Source organism: Seriola dumerili, unplaced genomic scaffold, assembly GCF_002260705.1.
Source record: "Seriola dumerili isolate Sdu_G_001 unplaced genomic scaffold, Sdu_1.0 BDQW01000036.1, whole genome shotgun sequence".
Lineage (NCBI taxonomy): Eukaryota > Metazoa > Chordata > Actinopteri > Carangiformes > Carangidae > Seriola > Seriola dumerili.
Window position 1 is genome coordinate 4633625 of NW_019174291.1, and position 20757 is coordinate 4654381.

The following is a 20757-nucleotide window of genomic DNA, read 5'->3' on the forward strand; positions in this document are numbered from 1 at the left end:
ACTCTAAGTTAGGAGAAGGTCACAGTATGACTGCAGCAGGATTTCATAATAATGTTAAAACTCACACAATGTCATTAACTGCGTTTAAACATTACGTTGACTCTAAATAAGGGAATGGTAAGTTTGGAGAATTTGTCACCTCTGTTTCTGAGGCCCAATTTCTGTACTGTAAGAAGACTGAATACTGCCTGTGTGTTAATGCAGTGGGTCTAAAAAAGTGTAAATTTGACACTTATATTAGTTTGATTTCTACGAATCTACCAAAATCCCCAAATGCAAACTTGTGAGCCAGATGTCCATGATGAACTCTTCACAGGTTTCATATTTCACACTTGCTGCCTATTTTGACACTGGAAATTTGAAGTACTTATATTTCATGATTGTCCTGTTTTTATACATTTTTATTGTTGGTTTAAATGTTCTGCTGATTGTAGTTATCTGTCTGAACAGAAGCTTACATGAACCCATGTACCTGTTCCTGTGCAGCCTGTTTGTAAATGAACTGTATGGTAGTACAGGGTTGTTTCCATTCCTGCTGATTCAGATCCTCTCTGACATTCACACTGTCTCAGCTTCAATTTGTTTCCTGCAGATTTATTGTGTACACACCTATGGAGCTGTAGAATATTTAAACTTAGCCATCATGTCTTATGACAGATACCTGGCTATCTGTTGTCCTCTACGTTATAACACACGTATGACATTTAACAAGATCGCCACACTAATTGCTGTAACATGGTTATATCCTTTACTTGCATGTATTGTCATAATATATTGGAATGCGCAGTCACAGCTGTGTGGAAACACCATTTACAAAGTTTACTGTGATGGCCACTCTATTGTTAAACTTGCATGCTCAGACGCTCAAGTAACAAATATTTATGGGCTTATTGCCTCTTTTGGTACAATCTTTGGTGCGTTCATTTTTATCATGTTCACATACATGAAGATTCTTAATGTTTGTTTTTCTGGCTCTAAACAGACCAGACAAAAAGCTGTCAGCACCTGCACACCTCACCTTGCTTCTCTATTGAACTTTTCTGTTGGGGCTAGTTTTGAATTAATACAGAGCAGGTTTAATATGAAGAGTGTCCCCAGTATGCTGCGTATTTTCTTATCATTGTACTGGCTCACATGCCAGCCGCTCTTCAACCCTGTAATGTATGGACTTAATCTGTCCAAAATCCGTGTCATAGGTAAGAATCTGATGTCAAATGTAGGCAATTAATATAAAGCTGTCTAACAGATTTATTTATTGGCTTTAATTTGATCAGACCTTTAAGTATTCTATTGCAGATCTGTGCATTTTGATATGATGTAAAAAATAAAATAAATTAACTGAACTATCAAACCTGTTTGCTTCTGTAACTATAGTAACATAACATCCCCATTACTGATGGTTAAACTTCACAGTTTTAGAAACTGTTCTACATTTTCTGTCAAACTAAGAAACGTCAATGTATTTTATATGAAATTACCATTATAAGTATTTATTTATGTTTTCTGTATATCTTATATTTTACAAATTACATAAAATGACATTACACATCACTGGATGCTACTCTACACTACCTCAACAAGACCTTTTATAACTGCAGCACTAAACCCATTATTTCTACACAGATATTTTTAAAATCACAAAAATAATAATATCAGTGTATAGAGAAACTGAATGTAATTTCTTCAATTTCAATTTTGTGCATTCATCAATTACTTAATCTGAAATGTTTTTGAATGTTCCTGCATCTTCAGCCTGCTTCTTGTGCTGTTGTAATATTTGAATTACCTCTCAATAAAGATGTTGTATTTTCTTATTTGTAATGACTGAGCAGCATGTGTCACACAAGTAACTAAGACAGTGTCTCAGTGGCAAACCGAAGTTAATAGTAATTACAGATCAGCTGCTTTGACTCTAATCAAAATGAAATAATCTCAGAGGATAATAATACTGCAGGTTGAGAGAGAGTTCAGATTCCTTTCACACATCAGATAGAGGTGCATATCAAAAGATTATCCAACTACATGGGCCTACAGGTATTCCTGATCTCACCATTACTATACTGAAGTGCATATGTAGATGTATGAAACTGCTCATCCTTCTCATCAGCACCAACAACTCTGATCAAACTCTAATCAAAAGTACTCTAAATGCAAAATAGTGTTATTGTAGGTTATTGGATTATTATTATTATTGTTGAATGAATTAACATAAGATTAAACATTTTATTCATTTCAGGGAAATGTAGCATCACACAGAACAAATTTATCGAAGTTGATAAACCATACAAAGTGTACGTCAGTATGTTATCCATAAACATTGTGCCTAAATGCAATGCATGAGAAAATCTAAAGCTAATCTAATCTAATCTAATATAATCTAATCTAATGCTGTTTTGTGATAATCCATATCAAAATGACAGAATAAATATAATAGAGGATATAATAAAAATAATGATAATATGATATGAGAAATACAGATTAAAATACGAGATTTATAGTATGTAAACATTTTAATTTTGCTGTTTGATTAATAGTGATGGTTTAGTTGTAGCTATGAGGCTATGCTATAGAGTGACAGAGTCCGAATCAGGAGGTTGTGGTGGTGAAAGGCTGAACACAAAGTTGGACTTCAACAGAGGACACTGCTGTCTGTTTCCTGTTTCAAACCAACAGTCAGTAGGTGTGTTTCCTTCAATCTGCTTAACGTGTAATTTGAAAATGCAAACTTAAAAATGAGAAAGGAAACATGTGAATTTCGAATAAAACTCAAATATGTTGCAAAAAGATGTATAAGCTTGCATGACGTGTTTTTTCAGACTCTTCGAGAAAGCAATATTTCGCAAAATTGAAATGGAAACACTGTCTTTGCATTCCAGTCTTGTTTAGGGAGCAATTTCCAAGGAGGAAGCAGACTTTAATTGGAATGATGTTGTGATTGCAGCTTTATATGCATAGCATCATTCAATGGAAACACAGACCATTCATAATTGTGTCGTGTTGACTCTTAAAAAAAAAATCGCTTCTATTTTGTGCAAAACTGCAATGGAAATCTAGCTACAGTTGCTTCCTTTTACCACAACTATGATCGTTCTTTCCCTTTGCATATCTGACCGTTATTCCTAGAGATATATGTGAAATTGCAGATGCTGCAGACCCCTTTTGTAGAATCCAAAATCTTCATTATTTTCAGTTTTGGGGAGGATCCAAATATCATCTAAATAAACTACCTTTGCATTAAAATATTTTTATACAACCATTGATTTCATAAACGAGACATATGAAAAACATAGTTGCACTTTGTTCTACCTCGGGTGGAGGTATCGCAACTTTTGAGGGCTTTAGTTCCTCTACTAATCGTTAAACACCTGCTTTCATAAATAATACGTATGAATGGTTTCCTTTATTGCCATGACAGAAGATGGTGACTTGTTAAAGGAAAAACCTGAAACGTAATGAAAGCAAACTGACTTACAAATGCTTGATACAAAACTGATAAACAAAACTCAGAAAATCCAAAAGGGAACGGGACTGGACATACTGGACAGCTCAAGAGGAAAGCCTTGAGGCCTGGCAGACAGACTGGGCAGCTTGGGAGACGGCCCAGAGGGAGGACAGACAGGCTGGGCAACTCTGGAGGACGGCTTGAAGGCCTGGCAGACAGTAGCCATTCTGGGACATTTCCAGGTGTCGAACAGAAGGTTAACGGTGAAGTCTGGGTCTCTCCAGCGCTTGAGCCAAGTCCATACTTTTCACAAAGCAGTAAATGGTCTCCAGACCTTTTCAAACATTTCTCTGTTGTTTCTAATGGAAGACTTAACATCTGCCTGGCTCATTATTCAACACTTGGCCTGTTGAAGTCAGGCCTCTAAATTATAGACAGATTCATCAGTTGTTGTTAAGTGAGATCATGTTGTGATACAAATTTCGCCCACATCACCGACCTGCCCAGTGTCTGTTACACACTGTGGAGTAAGGTCAAAAATTCACACTTTTTATGGACAGTTCTGTGTGTGTGTGTGTGTGTGTGTGTGTGTGTGTGTGTGTGTGTGTGTGTGTGTGTCTGTGTGTGTGTGTTTGTGTGTGTGTGTGTGTGTTTGGTATCGAACCTGGTATTAGGAATTATGGAATTTCAAGGGTGTTGGTACTGACAACCAAATCCCTGCTCCTGACTCACACTCCTGATGAGTGGGACTAAAGTAAAGGTTTTGTCTCATCAGTCTGATCTTCAGGTTGATGATGATATTATATCACAGTTTCTGTTAATGAAATCAACAGTGCTGCTGCACATCCCCTGGTCCCTGTTGAATACGAGGTCAGAGTTTGGAGGGAGGGTCAGCCACTACCTGCCCTTTAGTCCCAGTAACATTGCCCTGCATGGCTGGCCAGCGTGACTGCAGTTGTATGGTTTTTACATATTTACTGCAACAGCAATTTGATATATATTTTAAAAAGATTCAAACATCTTCAATGTTTTTCCACTACACTTATTTCTGGACAGCCTCTAAATCTAGATTTACCTATTTTATTTCACCTAGTGAGGTTTTTTTTTTTGAATGTAGTGTGATCTCCAGGCAGAGTGGAAGAATCAGCTTTAATGTTTACAGAAGCGTTTTGCCGCCACACCAGAAAAGAAAATTCAGTATCATGTTATAACGTGATCATTATGTTATTGTTAAACAGGAAACATTTCATGTGATAACTTGAAATGGATGCAAGTTCAAAACTAGAGGTGAACTTGCGTCCTTTTACAATGAACAGGTATCACTATGGTTCAAAACACAGACACCCCTCTGTTGTGAATTCATGCATGGAACAAGAACATGGAAGTTTAGTTTCTGTTGCCCATTCATTGTAAAACATGCATTACCTTGCTTGTAAGGGCCATCCAACTTCGTTGCCGTCGTGAGTCAGCTAATTTAGCCAGTGAGCCAGCTAGCCATCTGCAGTAAAGTTACTTCAGGTTGGATATTTTTAACCACGGATACTTACTTACTAACACCTTACACTGCCAGCTGAGTTTGCCTTTCTGTTGGGACTGAGGCTACACACAACTGACTGTCACAGAGCACACATACAGATACAAGGGAGAGAGAGTGAGCTGTTAGCCGCCGAGCAGACTCTCGTCCACCAGTTGGAGCAGTCAGTATCAGTATGAAACACTTAGATCAGTAATTGTTTTTTTCTGAAACTTATCTCAGGGTCCAGCTCACTCTGTCTTCCCCGAGCGCGGTGTAGTTGCCGTGTGTCTTGTTTAACAGCACCCTGCTGGGCAGTTGAGGTGAATGCCAATTGTACCCTTTTCCATTGCTGACAAAAGCCCGATATTAGAGGGTCTTTGCAGGTTTTTGGACCAGTGGAAAAGCAGCTTACCATCAACACCAGGTGAAATGTGGTAGGATCCGGAGTGAATGGTTGTCGAATCCACTCTAAAACTAACTTCACCACGGTAGCCAGCCCCAGAACGCACTCTGGTAAGCTACCTTCTCATGTTAAGGAAAACAAAGCAAGTTGTTGTGAGACTGAGTGGGGCGTGACCATGATGCTCTCACTTCCTAAACATTCGTAAAGTGTTTTATTATTGTTCCCATCCTTACCAGTTTTAGAGAGTCAGTGACTGATGAGGTGCGTGAGTACACATATGGGTGTGGTAGAAGTATGTCGCGGGTGTTTTCAGGTGTTATCAGTTTTGTTGAGTTGTAGTAATGACTTTTTTCTTGACAGATTGATCCCTCACTCAGTGACTTGATGGATGATGACACTCTTGCTGGCTACATCCCAATATATGGAGATCAGATAGCAGGAAGACACTTCTGTTTGGAAAATAAAGGTACAACTGCAAAACAATCAAAAAAACATTCACTGCGTGAAAAACTAAATAAGATGGGCATCAATGGGAATGATCATGAGGCCAAAGCGGAAAAGATCTCTGCAAAACACATCAAAATGGCTGAAAAAAAACTAGAAAAGATTAGTTGGGGTGGATTCATGACGGTAAACAAATGAGGAAACACCAAGGAGCAAGGACAATTGATGTACCCAAAGAATCCAAAAAAACTGACATATAACAGTATGCTAAAGCCCTTTTCTTCCCAAATGGAAAATGTAAATTTGAAAGATTTGAGACACAAATGACACACAACACAGTAGCAACTGCAGCTTAAAATAACACATTACCCTTCTTCCTGTGGTGTCACTACACAGCAGCGAAGGCCTTACCGTCTCCAGAGCGTCCAAGTGTCCACACAGACTCCGGGCTCTGGGGTCCGGCCTTGTGTTGTTACAGATGGAAATAGTTGCTGTTGATGAAGCTGATGAAGAGAGGAGCTCCACTGGGGCTCATTACTGTCAAATGATGCAGTAACAATGATGTAATCACACATCAGTCTCCACTGACCCTCTCTGTCCACCAAACATCACACTGTGCCTCCGTTTACATGTTTAACTTCTATGAAAACAGTCATACATTAACCTTAAAGAATAAAGCAATGTGCTCCCGGGGTGGCCAGGTCCTTCATTAATTCAGAGATTTGTACACAGTTCAGCACAAAGACACAAAGGCCTCCTGTAATGAAATTACTAACATAAATATGTTTACATCAAGTACAGTGACTAACAGGCTCCCAAACAGGCTCAAAGAGAAACTTTGACTCTTTGATGAGGGGGACCTCATTAACCTCCAACACACAAAATTAGAGTTTGGATCCTTGATTATTCAATGCCAATACAAATATTCATAATGGAAATTGTAATGATTACATATAAGATATATCATCAGGATCCATGTTTTCAACATAAACATTTTGATAAGGCTCCCCTACAGTGGGTTATTAAAGCTGGAGTGCAGGACTTTTAAAAATAAATGAACATCTGTTTCATTCTTTCACTTAGTCCTGTTTAACACTCTCAGCTCCAGGTAAATCTCTGCATACCCGAGTTTTAAACTTCCTGTCTGTGGACACTTTCCTGACTTTCTTGTGCTGCACACTGGTAGTGACAAGTTTTATGTCAAACAACCAGTTTGCCAGAGCTGAGGAAGGCGTTCTGTTGTGTCCCCCTGTGCAACAGTACAACATGCTGAAGGTTCCTAGGTGAAATACGCAGGTAGGAACCTACACAATAATAGTACCGGAAACATCATGCAGCTGTCTATGCTTGTGCTGTGCTTGTGTTGAGCCTCCAGATATGTTTACAATATAGCCTATATACAGACAACAGAACATGATGTCAGAAGGCGTAACCGTTGCAATGGAAACAGAGCAGCCACATGGTGGAGCCTATGGCGGGACAGTGTCCAAGAAAAGTTTCTAATCCTCCAGATAAGAAAGAAACTCGGTGTTCAGAGGAAGGATTACAGTCTGAAGAAGGACAGACACATCAGTGTGACTTTTCCTTGTTGGACAGGATGACAGAAGAAAAGAGACTGAAAGCAGGTATGGGTGTCTCCTTACTACTCTTGGACAGGTTGGTATTTGTAAAACGTTTGGAGTTGGGTATGTTGCTAAATAATGAATTTTTATCCTGGAATTGTGATGCTCAAATTTCTCTGTATCCCACATTGTTTGTGTAATTCCTCTCACTGCCAGAGAGGGGAGATGAAAGCTCCCCACTGCAGGTTTCCATGATTGTGACCAGGGGTGGAAAGTAACTAGTTACATTTACCAGGGGTGGAAAGAGTACCAAAAAAATCTACTCAAGTAAAAGTACTGTTACCTTGATAAAATTTTACTTAAGTAAAAGTAAAAGTACTGTTCAAAAAAATCTACTCAAGTAAAAGTAAAAAGTAGCTCATTTAAAATGTACTCAGAGTACAAGTTACTTAGTTACTTCTTTTGGGTAAGTGTGTGTGTTTGTGGGGGGGGGGGGGGGTCGGGGGTGTATAATCTCTCCGCATGCAATAAAAAGTACAAAATCATAAACAAAGCTCAAACTCATTTTTTTATTTAAGAAAACACGGATTACTGGCTGCACTGACACACCTGGCTGTCGCATACTTAGGTGTACAGATATACACATATCAAAAACTGTACAAATAATGTAAATCCAAATTTGACAAAATACTCATGTCTTGATTCATGCCTGAGCTCTCATTCACATCTCACTGTAACAGAAAATCAACAGGGCTGTCTTTAGACATAAAAGCAGCACAAGATTATCCCACATATGAAAATAAATGTTAACAAAACTCATTTGATGTGAAAGTGTCTTTTCACTGTTAACCAACAGAAACATCTGGAACACTCCTCAGTTGAACCTCAAGTCTATGGATCAAAGATCTCTGGATGAACCATCCAAAGTGAAAGTAAATGCTTCAGTTCCTCATTTTAATTACTCAATGAACTTACTACTTAGTTTGAGCAGGAGCTGGTTTTCAAAGTTAGTTGAGTTCATTCTAGCTCGGTTTGCAGTGAACAGCAGTCCAGCACAGCTGAAGAGACGCTCACAAGCAGCAGAAGCAGGCAGGCCAGTGTTGAGTTTGACAGAGAGCTTTTTGATGAGAGGAAAAGAGTTCAGTAGGTCCATTTTGTCTGAGACACAGGCAACGAACCCATCTAGCTCACTTGTGCCTTTTGACTTTTTGGGCTTCAGTGAGGAGAAGAAATCGTCCTCGTCTGATGAGTGGCCGACATGCTCCATCTCATCCTCTGTCATGTGCTCAATGTGATGCTTCACATAGGCCAAACCTGTGTTAAGTGACAAATACACACAAAACACAGAATATATCAGACATTGAGGCTTTCATTTATGTGGCAACTTAATTCAGCATAATGTTGCCATTACAAAAACCAAAACATTTTCTACACTCATGTAGACAAGCTCATTATTTCGTTGCATGTACTGTATGATATTGGTCAAAGCCTTCTTTAAAGTGGCTAAATGTTTTGTTGCTGGCCCTGTGCACAGCAGTACACTGCTTTGCTTCTATGCTGAAGAAGTGGAGACTCCTCTTCTCCAAACTGTGTGTGACCAGCATCTACAGTAGGTGATACACTGACTATGTAGTTTATACATCCCCCATCAATAATCCAAATGATAACCTCTAATAATAATAATAATAATAATAATGATAATAATAATAATAAGTGATGAAAATCATACCTGCTTCTATGATGTTTGCCTCAGTCTCAGTCCAAGTAGTCTTGAATTTTGGCAGAAGGATCGCTGCAGCTATCAGTTCAGGGTCTTCCATCATCCCACCAAAGCGCTTCTGGACACCAACCTGAAAGGCTCTGATTAGTGGTAGGCACACCTTGCAGGATACTTCCAGTCGTTCGAGTTTTGCTTCTAACTGGAAGATCACTGGCAGCAGCCATCCCATGTGTGTGTTCGTCTCAGACTGAAGGATGTTTAATGCCTTTGTCACAGGTTTCATCACTGTGCAGTTCTGTGTCAAGAAAGCGATTTCAGCTGGACTCAGCCTATATGACATAAAGAAAATATCAACAGATAAATATTATGTTTTAAATTAGAATTTTTGCCACAACCAAAATTCACAAAACCACCAGCCAAACCACTCTGTGCTAAGGATTACCATCTCATGAGCACTACTGATAATATTGATACTTTGTGGTCATTTTTATGATAAGAAAGTCCACTCATGCTCTATTCAGACTGTATGCTTAATGTGTGTGTATTCATGTACTATTCACCTTCTGTGTTTCATGGAAAAATATGAAATTGAAAATGTAATGGAGAATGTGTGGAAGAGTCATTATTTTAAACTTTGAATAGTGAGTATATGATGTATTTTTTCAGGAGTACTCACATTTTCACCTTGAATTTCTCACAGACATTTCTGATGGCACCCTCTCCCTTGTCTTGTATGACTTGTATGATCCTCTCCACAGCCATGTATGTGGAGTTCCACCGTGTCTGATTTGGCCGTATGAACTGGAGGTTGCATTCTTCTTCCACAGTTTCTGCAGCCATGTGTGACCCACCTGTTTTGTTCCAGTCCTTGGCATTTCCCAAAGGCTGCACGTGATAGCCGTTTGTATGTATCATTCTGTTCTTCTGCCTTGGCAGCATCTGTGGTGGCAACTAAATTTAACAGGTGACACGCACACCTTTGATGAGGAGGCAGTTGGTATTCAAGACCGTTGTTTTCTTCCAGGATGCTGAATGTGTCTTGATGGGTGACTTTGGGCTCTTCTTCAGAAGAGTCTGACTCTGCTTCTGTGGATGGGCTCTGCTCCCCAAACATTCTGAATGCTTTGATAAAATTTGACCCACTGTCTGTTGTGGTTCTTACCACTTTTCCCCTTAACCTGTACTGACAGTGAATGTCATCAAGGGCACCTGCAAGCACATCGAACGTGTGGGACCCCCTCAACCTCTGGCACGCAAGTGCAGCAGATCTTCTCTCAAAGGTTTCCTCATCTATCCAATGACAGGTGACCCCGATGAAACTTCTCTGGTGTGCCGTCCAACAATCGGTGGTAGTTGCGACATAACTAACTCCACTGAGGTGTGACATCACAGCCTTCTTCATTTGAGTGGAAGCTGCCTGTATTCTGGCCCGGAGAGTGGGTCTAGAAATAACCTTGCATTGAGGATTCAGTGTTGATACAAGTTCTTTAAAAGCAGGTTGTTCAACCACAGCAAATGGATGAAGGCCTTCACAAATGAAGGTAATCAGAACCTTGTCAACTTTTGCTTGTGGCACACGTTTGGTTCCACCCACTGCCACCAAGTCAGACATTTTTGTTTGCTTGCTTGGGGTTTTTTTCTGGTTCCAGGGTCCGTTTCCGTGCTGACACGAGGTCAGTGTAGACCTTCATCTTTGATGGATGTTTCCTCTGTGAACAAAAACAAACATCATCATACAAATAATCAATACCATGTTTTCATTAAATATAGTTACAATATTTTTTATATTAACAGATTAATTCATATTTTTCAAAGTTTAATGTAGAAAGAGTAGACTATATCATGGATGTAACTAGTTACTTTCCACCCCTGACATTTACTCTCGTTACTGTAACTAAGTAGTTTTTTTGTGTACTTGTACTTTTTTGAGTAATTTTTAAAATCAGTAATTTTACTTTTACTTAAGTACATATTGTTTGAAGTAATTGTAATTTGTTACGTTTGAAATAGCTTCCGTTACAAAGTAAAAAAAAAAAATGATGATGAACTTGCACTGCCAAAGAGGCTAAAGACAGACAAGGAGAAAGCCACAGAAACACTGGCACTTAGAGAGTTAAAAAGTGGGAAAATATTACATTTTAAAAGTGACCATAATCAGAATGTTTTTATAAAAATGAATTACATGGTGAAAAAAATGTTGTAATAGGCTGTGTTTGGAATTTGAAAATTAATCATGAATAGCTTTTTGGTTATGATACTATTATAACCGGACCCCCCCCCCCGCCCCCCCACCCCCCCCCCCCAAACACACACACTTACCCAAAAGTAACTAAGTAACTTGTACTTGAGTACATTTTAAATGAGCTAACTTTTTTACTTTTACTTGAGTAGATTTTTTACAACAGTACTTTTACTTTTACTTAAGTAAAATTTTATCAAGGTAACAGTACTTTTACTTGAGTAGATTTTTTTGGTACTCTTTCCACCCGATTGTGACGTCTGCTATTTGGGACATTTTACAGTGTAAAGATAAACCTGTCAGTGCCCTTTGCTGGACAAACTGTCATTTCTGTTTCCTAATGACTTCAAACATATCGTCAACATTTCTGTGCTGCATTTTTTCTCTTTCACTTACTGGACAACAAATATGCTGATACATATTTATCTATATTTAAGAGTGTTATTGATTTTGATGAAAGATGCCCATTCAGTAACTGAGGAATTAGGAGGAGGGGGAGGCTGGTGTTCTGTTAAGAGGGTAATGCTTATGAGAGCATGGTCAGCAATAATGATGCTATGGATGGCTGGATCAGTTATCTTATGAGTGATAGTGTTGTTAACCAAAAGGAAATCTATGCAGTAGTATAATTTATGGCAAGGTGAATAATATGAGTATACCTTATGACTGGGATTAATCAGTCTCCTGATCAATCCTTCAATCTAACATGTACTGGTTAAGTAGTGATGAGGAGTGGTTTGGTGTATTGGTGGATAGTGACGATGAGCGATAACACATAATTTTAAAATGCACATTTTTCAAAAGCTCTTTGTTTTGATGTACTTTTAATAATTATTATTATTAGGATAGGGCAGCATCTTGGTCCGGACCCCGACTGGTATTTGTGACCACGAATCTAAACCATCAACCTGTCTCTTTGATCCCAATTAGGCTAACGAGGTTTTACCCTTAGTTGCCACTTCTCACTAGATGTGATCAGTCTGTCTTTATTAACTGGTTATGAACCACAGTCCTTTGAAGTAGCTGTAATTAAACCTCCTCTCATAAAGCTTACTCTTGATTTAGATGTGTTAGCCAACAATATACCTATATCCAACCTTCCAAACAGTTATGTGACTTTCTACAGAACAACTATTTATTTGAGGATTTTCAGTCAGGATTTAGATGCATCATAAAACAGAGACAGCACTGGTGAAAGCTGGTGAAATTACCTTCCTATTGTATCTTGCAAATGACAAGTCTCTGTACTCTTGACTTCGTAAATCCAGAATACATAAATTCTCGATGCACAAAATTTAGACACGGAGTTCCAAAAGGTTCTGTGCTGGGACCAGCTAATATTATTAGGAACACTCAAGAGTCCGAGGTGTTCCCAAGCCTTATCATTTATCCAGCATCCTGGGTCTGCCCCGGTTCGACATGCCCGAAACACCTCACCTAAGATAACACGTATATGGAGGTTTTTTAACTGTAGTTTAATGGGATCTAGTTAGCATGGCTAGCATTCTTAGCATAGCTGTGTTGTGCTTAAGCCCCAGGTCAAACCAGCTTTAAGATACTGGTTATCCAGGATCATCAAGTAATCCAAAGAGAGACAGAGATGGTTTTCATTAGTAGCACCAATTTGAGGGAATGAATTTTGCCATTTGAGGACACATCAACACTAAGTCTTCCAGAAACACTGTTATGCCCCAGTCTAGGGGGGCCTAGGACACAACATGGATTGGCCCCATCTTCCCCAAGTCCCCTAAAACACAGGGGGAGCTCCACGCACTGGTACTGGGGACAGCTAATCCATGCTCAACCAGATAGCTCACCTCCTGCTGCATCAGGGCCCGTTTAGCTGGATTTACCCTGTATGCGTGTTGCTTAATGGGTTTGTGGCCCTCCACGTCGATGTTATGATACAGGACAGACGTTTGACTGGGATGGTCAGAGAAAAGCAACAGGTTATCCTCAATCAAAGCTGTAATATCTGCACGGGCTGAATCAGACAAATGAGACAAAAAACCCTCTTAATTGCTCAGTACCTCTGAATTCCTCAAACGAGCGGCCGGCATCAAACCACTTTTCTCTGCCAACCCATCATCAGCAAGCTGGTACTGAGGAGGAGCGGACATAGACATCACGGGCGCAGCAAGGGACGGCGGAGAATCACTCACTCTGGAAAAGTAACATTTCAGCATGTTAATATGGCATACTCTGGATTTTCTTTTCCGGTCTGGTGTGTGAACAACATAGTTGGTGTCACTAATTTTTCTCTCAACCGTATATGGACCTGAAAACCGAGACTGCAAACTGGACCCAGGTAACGGAAGCAGCACCAGAACTTTTTCACCTGGTTGGAATACACGGAGGACAGACTTCTTATCATAACAACGCTTCATGTTAGTTTGACTCTGTGCCAAATTGTCACGGGCTAACTGACACACATGATTAAGATGCTCACGAAAAGAACTGACATAATCCAGCACATTATGCTCAATTTCTGGCGACTCTGACAGCCACTTCTCTTTGAGGAGCCGAAGGGGAACACGCACAGTATGGCCGAAGACCAACTCACAGGAACTAAAACCTAAAGACTCTTGAGGAGTTTCACACACGGCAAATAACAGAAGAGGGAGGCCTTCATCCCACTCTCTGTTAGACTCGAGGCAGTATTTGCGCATCATGGATTTTAAGGTCTGGTGGAACCTCTCAAGTGCGCCTTGGGACTCTGGATGGGAAGAACTTGATTTTACATGTTTAATTTTTAGCTCTTTCATTACCTGTGCAAACAGTTTGGGATGGCCTCAGGGTACCGCGTTGCGGCGCACATCACAGTCAAAATATACTGATGTCCAGACTTAGTTTTTGGTAATGGACCGACACAATCTATCAACACTCTTTCAAACAGCTCTCCGAGCACCGGCATCGGGTGCAGAGGGGCCGGAGGAACAGGTTGATTGGGCTTTCCCACAATTTGACAGGTATGACATGTGCGGCAATATTTCGCTACGTCGGTCTTTAACCCGGGCCAAAAGAAATTGCGCAACACACGATGGTATGTCTTTTTAACACCAAGGTGGCCAGCTAAGCTGGAGTCATGTGCAAGACTCAGAATTTGCGCACGATAGTCTGTGGGCACAACCACCTGATTAACAACGCGTATCTCGCTGGAGTCGGGACTCCACCGTCTCATCAAGACACCGTTGTCCAGAAAAAACACACACGGCTTGCTGTCATCCTTGGTGGCTGCAACAGAGGACAGACACGAAATTAGAGACGGATCATTTTTCTGTGCATTTATCAACATTTCACAGGTTACATTCAAACTCAGGTCTGCGTCAGCAGGAAGGAAATCACACTCGTTGACACACTCAGTAATACATTTTGGTACCTTTTCACACTCGGAAGTGGGGGACACTGAAAAGGAGGGCGCACCCTCATCTAATGCAGCCAAAAACGAGTCGGACAGATCCACAACTTCACCCAATTTTCTAGCCTGTGCGCGCGTAATGGCGCACACAGGACACACATTCGGGACAGATACCACAGGAGAGACAGAGGGGGGACAGCAAGCAGACACAACAGACAGTGGATCATTAATGACTTCGGGCAGAGGGAACACATTTCCTCCAGCCAAATCATTGCCTAAAATAAATGAAATGCCACTGATCGGAAACCGTGGGAGCACGGCAACTTTCACATGTCCCGACACGAGCGGTGAATGCAAATGGACCATGTGAAGTGAGGCGTTGAGTTCACTCATATTAATTCCCCACACAAGCAGATCAGAAAAGCACGAAGTTTCATCGGAGAGTGGCAGTACACTAGCCAGCATGAACGAATGAAAAGCGGCTGTATCTCGGAGGATAGTCACCGGCACTTTACCTGATTCCTCACCGGTTATAGAAACAAACCCGTGAGAAATGAACGGCTTGAACCAAGGGTCAACCTCCACGTTTACCTCTAGTTCAGGTAAAGTGTCTTTTACAGGTGGGGACGCGGAGTTTATAAAACCCACACCTGCGGGAGGTTTACCATTTTTGTTTTGTCCTTTTTTCCTAAGCGTCGGACAGGCCGCGATCAGATGGCCTGGCTCATGGCAGTAAAAACACTCGCGGCTCTCACCCGCAGCTGGTGACGTGCTTTTACGCATCAGCTTTGGTGATCGGTTTCTGCGCTCAGATGTTGCATGTGAAACGCGAGGTGCCGGCATGGAAAAAACACTTTTGTGCGTCAAAATGAATTCGTCAGCCAGCACGGCTGCTTTTGTCACAGACGATTCTTTTTGTTCATTCAAATAAACAATAATTCGTTCCGGCAAACATTTTTTAAACTCCTCGAGAAGAATGAGCTCTCTCATCTCCGCCATGGTTTTAACATTACAGGCTTGGCACCATCTATCAAACAAAACACTCTTGTCACGCACAAACTCAACGCAAGTCTGGTTGGCAGTTTTTTCACTGTTTTTAAATTTTTGACGGTATGCTTCGGGGACCAGCTCATAAGCCTGCAACACAGTCTTTTTCAAGATTTTGTAGTCAAGACTATCTTCAATAGACAGACTGGCACAGACCTCCTGGGCTTTCCCCACTAACTGACACTGGAGGAGAAGGGACCAGAACTCTTTGGGCCAACTCAGGGCAGCAGCTATCTGCTCGAAAGCGCTGAAATACGAATCCACTTCGGACTCACGAAACGGAGGAACTAAAGCAATGTGCTTAGTGATATTAAAAACAGGAGCAGAAACAGAGCTGTGGCCAGAAAGAGGCACCAGGGTGGAGGCTACAGGGGCTCCTTTTTCCAGCTCGAGAGCCCGGATGCGCAGATGCATGGCTTGTACCTCCAGCTGTTTATTTCAGGTCTCTGCCTCCTTTATTTGGAGTGCTAGGCGGAGATCCTCTGTGGTCATGTTACCTACAAGAGGATCCGTGATCGGCCCAAGCTCCACACCAGCAGCGAGCGTGCCAGCAACCTCCGCCACTTTCACCTCAGCCACCGGTGCGTCACTGGCCGCGTCACCCGCAGCAGCATCAGCCGCATCAACAGCTGGTTTGGGTAAGACGCCCTGCTCCACCAACTCTGCACACAGCAACCGCTTAAGCTCCTCCTTCCTAGCACCATAAGACACATGCACATTATAACAACTTGCTACCATCAACAGGTGTGCTTTTCTGCATTTATCAGTTTTCGCCAAAGATGGACTGGTCACAAAATCATCCAATGAAAACTCCATAATTCCCCCCACACACCAAAATAAAACTGCCAACCAGAAAAACTACTCACCGAAACTCACCCGTACACAAAGCGCGACAAGCTCCCAGACGAGCCCCCAATTCATGTTAAGCCCCAGTCTAGGGGGGCCTAGGACACAACATGGATTGGCCCCATCTTCCCCAAGTCCCAAGTAGCCACAACAAAGATTAGTTTGAATGTGAAGAAAATGATTTATTTACATAAAAGTTTCGTATGAACATATAGAGAATAAATATTGAGTTTAGGCTTCAGGGTGGACTAAGGCCAACATAATAAACATAATCACCCTGTCTGGAAAATAAACAACTAATCTAACCAAAGGAAAACAAATAACAACCAACTCACCTCCCTAACTAAATAAACAGGAAAAAAAACAGAGAAAGAAAACTGGCAGCCCACCCTTACTACTCAAATGAAACAACGAACTACACAACACTGAATCGCTGCAACGGTGTGGCCAGTTGGGAGAAGAGGAGAACGAGAGTGAGCCGGCGGCCATCTTGGCTCCTTATATACCAGGTGATCGGGGATGCAACCAATCACCGACCAGGACGCAGAGCCTTTCTACCAATGACGGCACGGCTGCGGCACACACCTATTTGCATACAATGAAAAAACAAACACAGGGCACACACACACATACACAACAGACCACCTACAATAATATGACCGCGGTCATAATAAACACTGTGGATGCTCCTCACAGGTACAGATGCTAGAACTTCATGCCAATAATGTGAGAGCAATAATTAAACTGTCACAACTGTCAGGGTTTGTCGGGGTAAGGCTGGACCCAAATGCAGCCAACACATGGGAGACGATGCAGAAAGGTTTATTTAACAAAAATCTTACACACAACACTGGTGAAACACAGGGGAAAAACAGGTAAACACATGAACTCAAAACAGGAGACAAGAACAGGCAACATGAACAGACCCAGGACAAAGCAGACGTGAACAGACTGAGGACAACCACACATGAACAGCTCTGCGACCAACCAGACATGAACAGGCACGTGAACCGACGAGGACAAACCCAGAAATCAACAGAGAGACAACAGTTACAAACCGACCCAGACAAAGGGGAGCACAAAGACTATATAGACAAGGGAGGCAAGGGTGATTGAACACAGGTGAAACACATTAGGGCGGGGCAAACAATCACCACACAGACACAGGACCAAGACAGGAAGCAAAAACACTGACACACAAGGAAACCAATTACAAAATAAAACAGGAAGTGACAATATCCAAACAAAACTAACAAAAGGTGTCTGCCATATCAAACCATGACACAAACAATCTGATGGAGAAACGGAGTAAATTCAGGATATTGTCAGTTTGAGGCAACAAATTGCAAATCTGTTCACATATAATTTAGCAACAACTTTACAGTCAGTTCTGTTCTTCTTTGCTTAATGACCCTTGTGCTCTGTGGGACTTTGTCTCTGCAGCCAATGACAGCAGCAGACAGAAGGTATGAAAGTGCTAAGTCAGTGGTTCAGCAGGGACAGGTGGTTGAAGGAGAGTCAGCGGCTGATCTCGTCAACCTGCAGAAGGGACAAACTCCACACACCAACAAGTAAAAGCGGCTGAGACCTGTCCTACTGTTCACCAGCAGCACTGTTCAATGATTTCACTCCACTGTCTGAATTTGTTGATTAACCCTTGTGTGTTTAAGTGTGTTAAAGTTCTGTCTTTCAAGAAAGATCAGGCTCCTCTGCTCTTTGTGAGCCTTGTATGTGAAAATGTTTCATGGTGTTGATGTATTAATTTTCTTTTGGCAGATGTTTGCTGTTGAAAAGTCAGAAGAAATACTGAGTGTTTGGTAGGCATGGCTTCTCAACATGTCTGTTGTCAAGTGAAGTCAACTTTATTTATACAGCTGGAAATCACACATTTTCCACAGCGGCCTTTACAGCCTGCACACCCTTTATCCTTCTTTATCTGTAGAACCCCCCAGTTCAAATGAGGGGAAACTCTTCTTTAATGCCTGTTAGAGGGAGGTGGAAGAGGAACAGGGGAAGGTGTTTGGTTAACTGTTAAAGACTGTGGTCCCCAAAAAACAGGCAGCATCACCAGAAGACACTGATGAGCCTGAAGTGACAAGATAATCATTCATTTATATAATTATATAAAATATATAATTATGTTATAATTATATAAAATATAATTATATAATTACATCAGGAGTTTGGTCTTGTGTTATCACAGTAGATTCTGTTGAACATGTAGAGAATGTGTTCTCATTTTGCTGATATTCTTCCTACTAATGCTGATGTGTTATGACTGATGTATGATGAACTATAGTGCCAGGTAGTTTGATCAGTAGTGATCTACTTGTCGCAGCTGACCTTTGAACCCTACAACAACTTGCAAATACTGCAGAAAATCTTAATTCATGACAAATGTGAGTGAAAGTTTGAGTAACATCAGGTGGGGGTTGAATCTAAAACAGGTCTGTTACAGAGATTTGTTTTTGTAGCTGTCTACTACTGTTTCATGATCCAAACAACACAGTCTGAAAATCTCTTTTTCTTGACATGTTCTAGAAATGACTGAGGAGATCTTACAACAAAATGAGATAATTCATTGCACTTATTGACCAAGAAAAAGAAGAAAATCAGTTTATCTGTGCTAAAAATGGAACAAATACTCAGTGTGATTAATGAACAAATGAAAAATTAACAATTAAATGACCAATCAGCTACATGTCTGTCGTTGTGCCAAAGTAACCTACAGATAAAAAAAGGAGATTATGTGTGAAAAATCATCACATTTATGTAATCATTATCTGATTTCAACATTTTGTTTTCCCACTGGACTGTCACACATGAACCAGTTGAGCTCATATTGTTCATCTAACTTCGTATTTTTGTAATCTCTTCACTCAGAATTGTCACTGTGTTTTTCCATATTGTAAAAAACTAAGTCTAATTTGTAAAGACACATCAACGGCATGTTTTCATCTGAACTGACACAGAAAAAAGACTCACACAGATTATGAGGCAAAAAACAAAAAAAATGATTGACATATTTAATTAAATCTTACTTAATAAATTAAATTTAACTGTATTCTGGCATGAGCATATACCTGTGGTAGCAGGCTGTGGTGTGAATGTGGTGGTGAGGACAGATCACCACTTCCAAAGTTATTTTGTGTCAAACTTCTTCTTTGTTTTCTCTGTTCTCAGGCTGATTGAACTGAAACCCTGGACGAGGAGGTTGTAGGAGAAGAGGAGGATGGACAACGTCTCCTCACACAAACATTTCATCCTCGATGGCTTCAGTGAACTGGGAGCTCTGAGGCCCGTCCTCTTCATCCCATTCTGCATCATGTTCATCGTGTCGCTGTCAGCCAACTCCCTGCTGCTGTACATCATCATCTCACAGAGAAGCCTCCACTCCCCGATGTACATCCTCATCGCTGGCATGGCGTGCGTGGACCTGAGCCTCCCAATACTCTTTGTCCCCAACATGCTGCTGAGCTTCCTGTTTGACTGGAGGGGAATCTCTCTGATTGGCTGCCTGGTTCAGATGCACTGCATTCACTTTATTGGAACTTTTCAGTCCACGTTACTGGTGTGGATGGCATTGGACCGCTACTTCGCCATCTGCACGCCACTCTACTACCATGAACGCATGGCGCTACAGAGGTTTCTCAGGTTTATGATCCCACCTGTGATCAGAAACATCCTCATAATCACAACGTTTGTGAGTCTTGCAGGGCCCTTGTCCTTCTGTGCTTCTAATGTGATAAATCACTGTTTCTGTGAGCACATGGCCTTGGTGGAGCTGGCCTGTGGAAGCACCACCATTAACAACCTGGTGGGGTTACTGGCTGTGTTCCTCATCCCTGTGGCCGACTTCATCTTCATCACTGCCTCTTATGTGGTGATATTCAGGTCTGTGCTGAAGTCCGGCAGATCAGGTTTCAAAGCTCTTGATACTTGCATCACCCACATTGTGGTCATCAGCATCAGCCTGACTGTGGCGCTTATTGCTTTCCTTTCCTACCGGATCAGAGTTGGTCTTCCTGCCGCTATTCAGGTTTTCTTCAGCACCATGTACCTGCTGTTCCCAAGCTGCTTCAACCCAATCATCTACGGCGTCAGAACCACAGAGATAAGAAAGCACATCCTGAAGACGCTGACATGCTGTCACTTTATACACACTGTGTCCCACTCTTAA

General features: G+C 41.2%; 2 protein-coding genes across 2 annotated transcripts; both read left to right on the forward strand.

The window, feature by feature from the left end:
* Positions 1-298: 298 nt before the first annotated feature.
* LOC111216815 (olfactory receptor 6N1-like) lies at positions 299-1228 on the forward strand. Its single transcript, XM_022738426.1, has one exon. The coding sequence runs from the start codon at positions 299-301 to the stop codon at positions 1226-1228; it is 930 nt and encodes a 309-aa protein (XP_022594147.1).
* Positions 1229-19809: 18581 nt separating this feature from the next.
* On the forward strand, positions 19810-20757 carry LOC111216817 (olfactory receptor 52K1-like). Its single transcript, XM_022738427.1, has one exon. It carries the CDS (start codon positions 19810-19812, stop codon positions 20755-20757), a length of 948 nt encoding a protein of 315 aa, XP_022594148.1.

Coding starts and splice junctions, on each gene's coding strand:
- LOC111216815 (XM_022738426.1), top strand. CDS start 299: ATGATGAACTCTTCACAGGTTTCATATTTCACACTTGCTGCCTATTTT.
- LOC111216817 (XM_022738427.1), top strand. CDS start 19,810: ATGGACAACGTCTCCTCACACAAACATTTCATCCTCGATGGCTTCAGT.